Below are 11,735 nucleotides of genomic sequence, written 5' to 3'. Positions count from 1 at the left end.
GCTTGTCTGTATGTTTTATTGGTGCCTGGTTGGAAAGCTTTTCTGTGTTGCCATCAGGTTAATGAGAGACACTTGGGAGTTCACTTCTTTGTCATCTGTAAATATGGAGCTGGGTCCTGAACAGCTTCTCTTCTTAAAGGGGCAGTATTGTGTGGCTTCCAGCCACGTATAATTTTATAGCCTCTTACCTGTAGTTGCTATAAAAATGCTGTGTATATAAAATATGACTAAGGAAATTTTACTTATTGAGCCTCTATCTCCTTAGACACTCCTGCTTTTTTTTTTTTTTTTTTACTCTGCCTTCAGGAAGTTATCACATCTCTCTTATTAACCCTTTAACGTTTTCACCAGCATTGCACTGAGAAGTACCTGGTGGTATACTAAGCTCAGCATATATATAGTTCCTCCAGGTGTTTGCTAGTTGCTGCTGGCTAGTCTGAAGGAGCTGTGTGGGGCGAGTCACTAGGAAGGGCTGCTCTGAGGCGGAAACTGCAGCTCCCAGGAGGACCTTCGTCCTGGAAGGCGATGCTCGATCCCATCAAGCCTTCTACAAACCCGAATGTTTGCCAAATTAGAGGGTTTCTCAAGCATGAATTAACGAATCAAGGTAACACTACTGGAATGTTTTTTATGAGGGAATAACTTTATAAAGTTTATTTTACGTTATGCTGCCCCTTTAATAACATTCGGAATATACGAGCCGTTGTAGCTTTATGTATCGTTTCCGGATGTAAAGTGAATACATTAAAATGTACCTCTCCAGGGCAGCGCTGTTGCTTCCCACCTTCATAAAGGGGGCAATTCCTCTGGCGACACCTGCTGGTTCTTTACTGAAAAGCAGTTTTCCTGAACTGTTATATCATTTGACTGAGAAAATCTATTATTTTGATAGATGTTTACAATAGGACATTTATTGTAACTTGTTGGAACTACAATTTTATTTATTTTTTAGATTTTAAGCTAATGAAAAACTTAAGCAAAAATGACGGATACGTTTTCTTCCGGATGTTACTTGTGAAAAACCTAAATAAAACAAATGGCATGAAACTAAGTATTTTGAACTGTAAGAACAATATGGCTCCCTCTAGTGGTAAAACGTTTAAACTGCAGCATGACATCAATGTTCATTCCTGTCATCCTCCTAAGGAAGTCTGCATTATATATTTCTCATTATTTTGTGTTTTCGGTCCAAAGCACCAGCCTTTTTTTAAATAACTGTTAAAAGTGGTGGTGTTGTTTAAAGAAAAACTTTAAAAATAATTTATATTTTACTTTTTCCCCATAGTGGTTGGGTGAAGAAATTTATTATAAAGCAATTACGTTTGGTCTTTTTTAAATCATAATGATTCTGAGCAGCATATTCTCTGCCAGCAGAGGGCAGCATTATTGTTTCTTTTCTTAAAGGCCTTTCCCTTCGTAGGGCCAACTCAACCCTACATTTTCTTTTTATGTGACCCAAGTCATAAATTTGTTTCTTGTCTTACAGTGTGCTAGAAGAGTCTTCAGTCTGGGTTTCAGTGATTTATTTATTTCCACTGAGAACATTCATTTAAAAACAGCCGATAATGGAGTCATAAAAAAGCCTTTAAAAGCCTGGTTTGTCTTTAGGTACAGCTGCCCAAAGGGGCCACAATCTTCTGTTTAAATAATTAAATGCAAGTACAAACAACATGGGAACATCCAGCCATTCTATTGTTCAGGAAGGAGACAGACTCTTTGTCTCCGAGATGAATGTGCTCTGGTGCAAAATGTGAGTATCAGCCCGAAAACAAAGGCTAAGGGTGAGTAAGAGAGTGTCATTATCTAGAGCAAAACGAGATGTGCACCAACATGGGCTGAAAGGCCGTGCAGAGAGGAACCACGACTCTAAGAGTGGGATGAAAAGGCCTGATTGCGTTTTGCAAATTCACATGGAAACAAAGATTAATGATTGGAGACGTGCCCTGTGGTCCAATAGTACAAAATCAAAGTCTTTGGCTAAAATGAGCGTCAATAAATTTGGAGGAAAAACAGGAACCATGCTAACTGAAGCACAGTGGTGGCAGCTTTGGGTTGTGGGCCGGTTTGCTGTGGGAAGGACAGGAACAACTGATGTGAAAAAAATATGTAGATATGAAACCACATTAGCCAAGAATGTAAAGTTCGAGCACATAAATGTTGTTCACACTGACATTAACCCTAAGAGCTCTGCCAAGCCAACAAAGTGGCTCAAGGATACAGTCAGCATTTTGTTGTGGCCATCACAAAGACTTCAGTCCCTTTGTCTCATGTTATTTTCAAAATACACAAAAAGAGGTGAAACGCAGCAAAACTGGAAAGAGGTTATTTCCGAAACGTGGCTCTCTAAAGACAATTCGTTCCCCAAGAACATTACTTGAGCAAATACAGTGATATTGCTGGATGTTGGGCCTGTGGTCAATTATCAAGGCAAAACTGCAGGTGTGGTCATGGACAGGAAGTCGAGTCTTAAGCTTTTTCCTGCTCTCTTTGTTGACGTAAGGCGTTGTGTATTTTGTATTGGTAAAAAGGCTTAGCATAAAATATTTTGACTAAAAAAGCATTTAAGTTCAATTAGAAATGCAAATTTTAGTCTTCTTTGGATGACAGACGGAAAGAACACAGATCTCCTGCCCCAAAAAAGTCAAAGGCAGTCAGTTTTCCGTCTCAGTGTGGCGACTTCAGTACACAGATCTTTTAACCAAATCTGGAACATCAAAGCTGCCAGAGTCTCTCTCTCTCTCTTTCTCTCTCTCTCTCTCTCTCTCTCTCTCCTTCTCTCTCACTGTAAACCCAGTAGAACTGAACATTTCCCTTTGTTACAGTCAGGAGGGCAAAACTAGATCACGCAGGACGGAGACAGTCTGCCTGTCTGGGACTCTTGGAGACACTGATATGGCTCAGATCAAAGAGAGGACAGGAAGCACAAGAGGAAGACGTTTCAGGGAGGCCTTTCTGCCCCCGCTGGCCTCTCAGTGACTGCTGCATGGAGATGACCTGGGTGGGACTACGGGGCATAACACATATAACTCTTCAAATGGTTTGGTTTTTAGGAAATTCAAAGTGAAATTCTCCAAAAGAGCTGTTTTGTCAATAAAAAACCTGAGTTGTCTGTCACTCCAAGTTACCACAACAGCATTCCAGCCATGAGGCTGAAGAGGGGTGGGGGAGGAGCTGTTGTCATGCAGATCAGTAACAGGTAACACTTCCAAGTAAGTAAGTGTCTCCTAATGTGTGAAAGCAGACGCAGGGGACGATGACTACCTATGAAGAAAGCCGCTCACATGAAACCCACCCCACTGGGTGACACTCATCCTCTCAGCAGGAAGAAAACACACCAAGTTAGCATAAGATCAGACGGTGAAATTTGATCAAACAGACCCAGAAATAGTTTTTTTTTTTTACCCAAACACAAAGTTGAATCAGATGTAAAACTAAAATCCAACCACAAACGTGTTAAATGTGTCATCTGATAATGGAAAGAGCAGGGTACAACTACAACCTTTATTTAACAGAGCAAGTTGGTTTGAGACAATGACTTGTTCCGAAAACACTTAAACATCATACAGCGGAATATGATGCAGCAGAAAAAGGGAGAACATCATAAAACAGAGAAAAAAATAAAATACAACCATATTCATACTGACTAAATGTACTTTAATAGTAACTTTAATGATAAGTCAAGTTTTTAAAAGGAGATTTAAAAGTAAAGTTTTGACTGAGTTGATAATGGTTGATATTGACATTAAGTACTGAACTTTAGTGTTTTTTTATGTGGGAGTTCTAATTTTTGTGGAAGTTCAGAATGAAATGAGGATTAGACAAATTATGTACAAACTTTTGAGACCATCATAGTGAAGAATTTATTAGAGGATAAAGCACGAGTATAAACTTACCAAGATATTGTTATCCATCTGAAATGACAGAAAATTTCTGAGATTAAATCTAAAAATTTCTGGGGGTTTTTGGTTTTTTTTGGCAGAAATCTACTTCTCTTTTTTTTCTATTTACTGACATGCTGTCGTAGGTTTATCTGGTTGATCTCCAGCGCTTATTTTCAAACAAGTAACCATGATGTGCATCCGTCCAGAGTATCTCCAAGTCCCTGCAGCGTATCCTGAGGAACGGCTGCATCACTCGCTACTTCTGCTGAAAATGATAACCAGGAAGAAGTCCCACCGCTCAGCAGTCTGAGACAGAGGATGTTTGGGTAAACCGAAGTTGCATGAGTTCAAACTGCCTGCAGTGCAAGCCAAAATATAAACAGATGTTTATCCTTTAAAGTCCTGAAGATAATTATTGTTACTGTCACCATGGGCCACGACAGCATCCATCATGGCTTGGGGGGTTATTCCAGTCAGTCCCTGGCTCAGACTTGGTAAAATACGTACATCTAAAATAGAACTTGACTCTTCAGAATCTGTGTTGAAATCTCTGAAAAGTCCCACATCTGCAGTAAGGTTTAATAATTCCATATTCAATGTTTTAATGTCTTTTGTGATACTGTTGAAACTTCATTAGTTTTTTTAATATGTATTTTTCTTCTATGTCTTTGAAAAGAAAACGTTGTATTTTGTAAAATCCTGCTGTGGATATATATATTTCATAATCTGGCTGGGTTTTGATTGTCAGTATACATTTGTTCGTGAGGGGGCAAAATGCATTCTAACATATTATGACTGAAAAGGAAAAATCTTGGTACCAGCTGTGGCCACTAGATGGGGGTATTTAGCTAACCTCGCGTAAGGTCGCACTTACGCGACCTTACGCGTAAGTGCTCGATGTTAAAGGAGCATTTCTAGAAATATTTAGATAAAAACGTAAACACTTACAGTCTACTATAAACTGATCATTTAACGCCAAATCAAATGTAAACTACCGAATAAATTAATTTTAAGAGTTAAATCATATATATACAGAGCTCGCACATTAATGAAGGCAGGGGTCTCTTTTTGTATACATCTCTCAACAAATCCTAAAAACAGCGTGAGCTGACATTTTGAACCCGTCTCTTTCCACCTTTACTGCCCTTTGCACGGGATGTAACACCAGCCGTGGAGTGGCGCCTCCGTGGAATTGCACATAATTGCGGTAATTGCAGTGTCGTCTTCTACTTTGCCTGAAGCGAGGATCCTCGTCTTGTTTTCTGAGAGCCACAATAAAGGTTGTTCGACGGTGAAGCATATGGCTCCGGATCAGGGCGGAACCACGCTATCACACCTGTAGGCTGAGGCACAGAGTCATAATGAGACTGATTTCATTACGAAGTGAATGAAAGCTAAAAAAAAAAAAGAAGAAAAAAAAAGAATAAAGGAAGTCCGTATGGTAAGATACAGATGGCGCGTGAGGCTTGATACAGATCTTTCGCCGGTTTGTTTTGCATTGCCAGTTGGTGAAGGGGCAATTGTGTGTGTGTGTGTGTGTGTGTGTGCGCGCGCGCGCGTGCGCGCTTGTGTGTGTGTGCGAGTGGACGGGATGGCGCCATGCGCTTTTTGGATTGCTAATTTCTCTAACCGGCTGTCCACTCCTCCCAGCAGCAACAGCAGCGGTGTCAGCCTGAAGGAAGGCGGCTCAGCCCGGCGTCAACCTGGCTGCTGCGGCGATGACGCTGCAGGTAGCTGATACCGGACACAATGACCTGACGTCACAGTCTAGCTTCAAGGTTACACCTTTAATCCTGTTCTTCTTCTTTTTTTTTTTTAAATATATATTTATATGTAAAGGAATACTGATATTTTTGATTCATTCACCAAAAATAATTTTATTAAACTGTGTTTATGCTGAGGAGCTGCAACATAAACAGGTCCGGCCATCCAGACATACTATAATATTACTGATTACATCAGCGCCATAATTATTAAGTCACTTAAATGAGTACGACCCGGTCCTGTGATGACACATGGAACATGCTATTATGGAAATAAAAGGCTATGAATGAAAGGTGGAGGGGATTGTTTGGATCAGGTCAGAATGTAGGGAGACGAGTTAGACCGGAAGTTAGTTGAAGTGATGTAGAAAATAAAAGCTTGATTTGATCGAAGCACAAAATGGACATAGGGCCGCGAAAATTAGGAGCTGAGCAATAAAATTACGACTTGAGAAATCATGAAAATAACACTTTTATTTGTACAATAAAGAAACAATTATGTTCTCAGCTTATAAAAGACATAATTGTGTGGAAACTTTGCAACACTTTAGGACTCGCTAGTTTCATCTTGGAGGAACAGACTAAATTTGTATAATTAAAATGGTAGATTTAACATAATTAAAAATGCCTAAATACTTTAAACAAGCAAATACAAAAATAAATACATAAATTTAACTATTCAATCCATTAACAAACATTTTGCAGTTGTCCTACATAAACTTTTTTATTGTTTGATAGTTATGCAGGTTGAATAATTTTGTACTGCTCACATTGCTCTAAATTGCTAAATTTAGGCACACACGAACCTGGGGTTCGTGTGTGCCTTTCAGCCTGTTGGTTCTATTCTGAAATTAAGTTACCGGATGTGCCCTGAACTGCACTCAGATCAATTTTCTGCCCAGGGTAGTCGGACCAATCAGAAGGAAGGAAGGCGGAGCCTGGGCCGCTTGCTGCTCCTTCTCCAGTTAAATCGCCGCCGTCTCCAGTCTGAGTGTGCAGCCCTGCGGACTGACTCATCTGTTTTTCCACCTAATATTTCTCCGTTCAGGAATACAAACGTGATGCTTCACTGCGACTGGCCACTTCGAAAGGAACAAGAGGACCAGTGGTGACAACTTCACATCCCCTTCAGTCGCTTCAAAAGGAGTATATTCACATTTTTTCTGTTTTTTTTCTCTCTCTCTTTTTGTTTTTAGTCCTGGAGAAGAAAACCGTGTTTTGGGGGAGGTTTTTTTTGTTGTGGCAAACTCCGGTAATGCCGAGCCGCTTCGAAAAACAAGCCCGCTAACATTTCTGTCTCCATGCAGGAACGGAAGCTCTTTTTCCTACCTGGTGGTGTTGTCAGGTCGGTGAGCTGAATGGCTCGTTTTTCACCCTAAGTCCATGTAAGCCTTTCCCCCCCCCCCCAACCCCCGTTTTTTTTTTTTTTTTTTTGTGTGTTTTTCTCGCGGCTCTCTGCTGCTGGATATAACCGCGGTCACTGCGCAGGAATTCGGTGTAAATGGAGCGCCAGTCCAGTTTCATTTCCATCTGGCTCCAACTGGAACTCTGTGCAATGGCGGTTCTTCTGACCAAAGGTACGCTCAGACTTTGTTCTGCTGACGGGGCATGTTTGTTGGCCTCTTCAGGCCAGGATAAACACTGTTTCAAGGGGAGACATGAAACGAGACTCCGGGGTTCCGAGTTCCGACTCTGAAGTTAGAATGCGACTTCAGTAAAGGACTATTCCACAACTTTCTTTTCATCTGGTTTACCTGCGGTGGGCTCTGGTTCATGTTGTAAACACTTAAACTGACCTGAATCACGCTACAAAGATGACACCGCTTGAGATGAATGAAAAGTTTACTTGTTAGGACAAAAAAAGGATAAGTTATAATAGTTTATTTTGTGTTGTTATTTAGACCAAATTGTATGGATTTCTGGTTGAAAATTGGACCACAAAGTCTGATAAAAACTGGACTGACTTATCTTCCACTTCTTTAAAAGATACCTTTGAGACCTAATCCAGTCCAGTCTAAATTAGAGATATCAGCAGGTCAGAGGTCGGGATCAGGTTTTTCAAATACTGGAAAAACGATTTAGTTTTCTTAATTTGTCTATAAACCAAGTGCATCAAAACTACCAAGTGACTGTTGATGGTTAATAACACACTAACAGGCTGTTGAGGAAAGTTTTAACATAAGTCTCAAAAATCAGAAAAACAGGCTTTGATTTCAAATTGTAGTTTGCTTTGGATTTGAATTGTCTATCAAAAAAAAAGACAAATGTAGTGTTTCTTTCCCTCTTGCTTTTTGTTTTAGTTAGAATTGAGGGAGAGAATTGGTACTGGTCAGGAAAAGCTTGGATCAGTGCACTGTTCCTATAAAAGCTGGAAAAGGGAAAAAAAAACCTCTTTTTTTATGTTGTTTTTTTTATACATCAATAGATGTCTGACAAATCACAAACTGTGTGGTCAGCGCAGAATAAGGCGTTCCACGTTTTTACTGATCTTAATTTAGATTTTGATCTGGAGAGTCAAATGTTTTCCAGATGAATTTAAAAAACAAAAAAACAAAAAACAAGAGAAACCGAATTCATTAAAGTTCCAAATCAGATCCTGAGATCCATCTGGTGCCTCTGGAAGTCATAGCAAGCAAACATTCGCACAAAAACCTTTAAAAAGAAAAAAAGTGACTAAAATCTCCTAAAGAAGCTGAAAAACACTGAAATTATTTTAATGACTTTAAATCGTCAGATAAATTAACTTTACCCTACGAGGGTTAAACAACCCAAACTGTAACATCTCATCTGCCATGTTTCATTTCTCTCACTCCTGGTGCGAAGCCTCCATCCATGTATTGGAGCCACTCGGGGGCCCAGAGAGCCTCTCTGCTCAGTCTGGCTGAGGGCCCCTCCCTCTGGTCAGCCCACAAAGGGGCCTCTCCTCTCTAATGAAATATTCTCCAAATGACCTGCCTTAGCCCTGCTGCTCCAATCATTCACAGGGAAAACACTGATCTGATGAATGTGGGCCTTGCACTGCAAGTTGGCGCAGCCTCACAGCAGCTACAGACACTTCTTCTTCTGCTTAGGATGTATTCAGGTTGATACATTGTATCGCTTTAGTGATGGTACAACCTGTAGGTCATCTGCTGTTGCTAGCCAAGTGGCCTCTGGGCTGTGTGTGTTGTTGTTAAGAGCGAGGCGGCCATAATGAGAAGTTAGCCTGAGCTCTCTCCCAACCAGCAGAACTCGGCTTCAGGGTGGGAAGAGTTGACTCTGCTTGTTGGTGGAGCTACACACTCATTAGCATCTACTGTAGGAGAAGCTAGCAACAGTTAGCCAATGGAGGAGGAGGAGGGAATGAAACCAGCTGCTGTAAAAACAAACAAAAAGAAACATGAAATGTAGTTTCTCTTATTCTTCTTCTTCTCCTCATCCAGGAGAGATCAGGTGCTACTGTGACGCACCGCACTGCGTGGCCACCGGCTACATGTGCAAGTCTGAGCTGAACGCCTGCTTCACCAAGGTCCTGGACCCGCTCAGCGCCAACTCGCCCCTCACCCACGGCTGCCTGGACCCCGTCTCCGGTGCCTCGGACGTCTGCGGCAACGGCCGCCGCGCCGCCGACTCCCTCGGTGGGGCGCTGACGTTGGAGTGTTGCCACGACGACATGTGCAACTACAGGGGCCTGCAAGACCTGGCGCACACCAGGGACTCGACAGGTGAGGCAGCAGGATGAAGTATGGCGATAAACGATGAAGCGATGGCGTACGGATAATGATGCAAGAAGGAAAAACTAGATTTAATTCAGTAAAGAGTGCTTAACGGGAACTGGAAGATATTCAAAACAAAGAACTCAAACCATAAATAATATGGATTATGATGTTTCTAAACAAAACTGCCCTTCAAAAAAATATCAATCAGAATGGAAATTATTCCACTCATTTTATTTGTTCAATCGATTAATTGTTAATTGCGACAGGTTTGCATGTCAAGATGTGGGCCCTTATTTTCCTCCTTTCAGTTTCAGAAGCAGTGTTTAGTTTTTCCTTTCTTTTTTTTTCCATATCCCGCCTCATTCTTAATTTTCCAGCTTAGCAGAACTTAACGTTTTAAACTTTTAACAAGCCCCAGCTCTGCGCCTGCAGAGGCGAGAGAGCCGGGCAGTTTTTACCTTTAAGCTCTTGGAAGGAGATCAGATGCGCTGCGTTTCTTTTTTTTTTTTTTTTTTTATTACGTGCGCACCGTGTAATTTTCCCACCGAGCTGGAATGTGCCTCGCAGGACGAACATCCCTGACGTCCGCTCAGCCTGTCGGGTTCTGAGGCGGAGGGACTTTTTCAGGTTTTTTTTTTTTTTTGGTTTGTTTTGTTTTCAGAGGCAGAGCAGACTGTAGTTTATTAGTTCAGATTAATCCCTGGGACAAGGTGACTCATTTGTTTTCGCCTTTCCTCACCTCCTCTCTCTCTCTCTCTCTTTCTCTCTCTCTCTCTGTTGTTTTTCTTCCTTGCTTTTTCTTTTCTGTCGAGGGGGTGTTAAAAGCTGATCGTTTCTTAACAACGTGAAGGTAACCATCCGATTGTCTCCACCTTCGCAGAGAGCCGTTACCCCGCCGACGGCAACCGGAACCTGGTGACGCGCGTGCAGGAGCTGGCCTCGGCCAAGGAGGTTTGGTTCCGGGCGGCGGTGATCGCCGTGCCCATCGCTGGCGGCCTCATCCTGGTGCTGCTCATCATGCTTGCGCTGCGGATGCTGCGCAGCGAGAACAAGCGGCTGCAGGACCAGCGGCAGCAGATGCTGTCGCGCCTCCACTACAGCTTCCACGGCCACCACACCAAGAAGGGCCACGTGGCCAAACTGGACCTGGAGTGCATGGTGCCAGTGTCAGGCCACGAGAACTGCTGCCTGACCTGCGACAAGATGCGGCAGGCCGAGCCGGGCGGCACCGGCAGCGGCGACAAGATCCTGTCGCTGGTGCACTGGGGGATGTACAGCGGCCACGGCAAGCTGGAGTTTGTCTGACTGCCTCTAAAAGACATTCCTTTGTTTTGTTTTTTGTTTGTTGTTTTGCTAAAACGATGCGGGACTGATCTCATGCCGCGTGATTTTGTTTTTTTGTTGTTTTTTTTTGCTAGAGGAGCACTTTACTTGAAAATGAAAAGGCAGATCTGTATTTAAACTTGAGAGGGGCTCGCTGAGGATCCTGGACTTTCTACACTGAAACGCTGAAGGATTCCAAATTTTTTTGTCTTATTTGCACATTTGTTTTTTTCTTTTTCTTTTCTTTTTTTTTTTTTCTTTTTTTTTTAGTGAAAAAAAAATAAAATAAAAAAACAAGATTTTTACACTGACACCAGGGTACAAGAAAAGGACTGATTGAGGAGGAAGCGAGAGAGCGAGATCTCGGTGCTTTTGGACTCTAGGTGTGCACACTCTGGATGTTTCATGATTCAAGCTTATTGTAAAGATTTAAATATATCTATATATATTTTTGTCTGAGAAAACTGACCGGTGTGCGTCTTCTTCGGAGTGAATGTTCCAACTTCTTTCTGTGATCAGACTAAAAGCTTGATTGTATGTGTGTGTGTGTGTGTGTGTGTGGGTGCGTGCGTGTGTGTGTGAAAGAACTTCAATTAAAGTGACTTTATTTAAATCTGGATTCTTTGTTTGTTTCTTGATGTTTCCTGGTTATTAGACGGTAATAACAGGAGTATTATCAGCCACAGCAGTGGAGAGCTTCTGTTTTAACCAGAGAAACCTTTGAACATCTGTTGTCTGCCATGAATCCCCCGACAGGCTACACTGAGGATTGATTTCTGAATCATCAGCTTATAAACTTCCTGTAAAGTGCTTTTTTTAAAGCATGATTCAGCTGGAAATGTTAGTCTAACAACTTTCATCTAGATTTAGTTTATTTAACTTGTAGTCATATTGACACATTGTAGCAAAATGAACTCTACGGTAGGACTTGTTTATCTATGACTGTATGAAATAATTTCATTTCCCCTAATTTGGGGATGTTTTCGCTGGAAAAGTAGAGTTTACCTTGCTAACGTATCCATAAGCCTCGCTTTGTTACATTGCAACCACATACATCAATGTATTTTATT

At 41.6% G+C, this 11,735-nt stretch overlaps 1 protein-coding gene across 1 annotated transcript; it reads left to right on the top strand.

Annotated features, from left to right (window-relative positions):
- Positions 1-6,541: 6,541 nt before the first annotated feature.
- On the top strand, positions 6,542-11,278 carry bambia (BMP and activin membrane bound inhibitor a). The gene is made up of 3 exons (XM_014983176.2): positions 6,542-7,221; positions 9,067-9,348; positions 10,223-11,278. Exons 1-3 carry the CDS (start codon positions 7,146-7,148, stop codon positions 10,645-10,647), a joined length of 783 nt encoding a protein of 260 aa, XP_014838662.2. The 5' UTR covers positions 6,542-7,145; the 3' UTR covers positions 10,648-11,278.
- The last annotated feature ends 457 nt before the right edge of the window (positions 11,279-11,735 follow it).

This window comes from Poecilia mexicana, unplaced genomic scaffold (assembly GCF_051168715.1).
Source record: "Poecilia mexicana isolate PSO_F unplaced genomic scaffold, ASM5116871v1 scaffold_20, whole genome shotgun sequence".
Taxonomy (NCBI): domain Eukaryota; kingdom Metazoa; phylum Chordata; class Actinopteri; order Cyprinodontiformes; family Poeciliidae; genus Poecilia; species Poecilia mexicana.
This window is presented reverse-complemented; position numbering and strand designations above follow the sequence as displayed.

What these genes read in the sequence shown, in the direction of transcription:
- bambia (XM_014983176.2), top strand. Translation starts at nt 7,146, where the DNA reads ATGGAGCGCCAGTCCAGTTTCATTTCCATCTGGCTCCAACTGGAACTC. An exon ending in GGCGGTTCTTCTGACCAAAG is followed by an intron (nt 7,222 to 9,066) that starts GTACGCTCAGAC and finishes CTCCTCATCCAG; the next exon opens with GAGAGATCAGGTGCTACTGT. An exon ending in GCACACCAGGGACTCGACAG is followed by an intron (nt 9,349 to 10,222) that starts GTGAGGCAGCAG and finishes CCACCTTCGCAG; the next exon opens with AGAGCCGTTACCCCGCCGAC.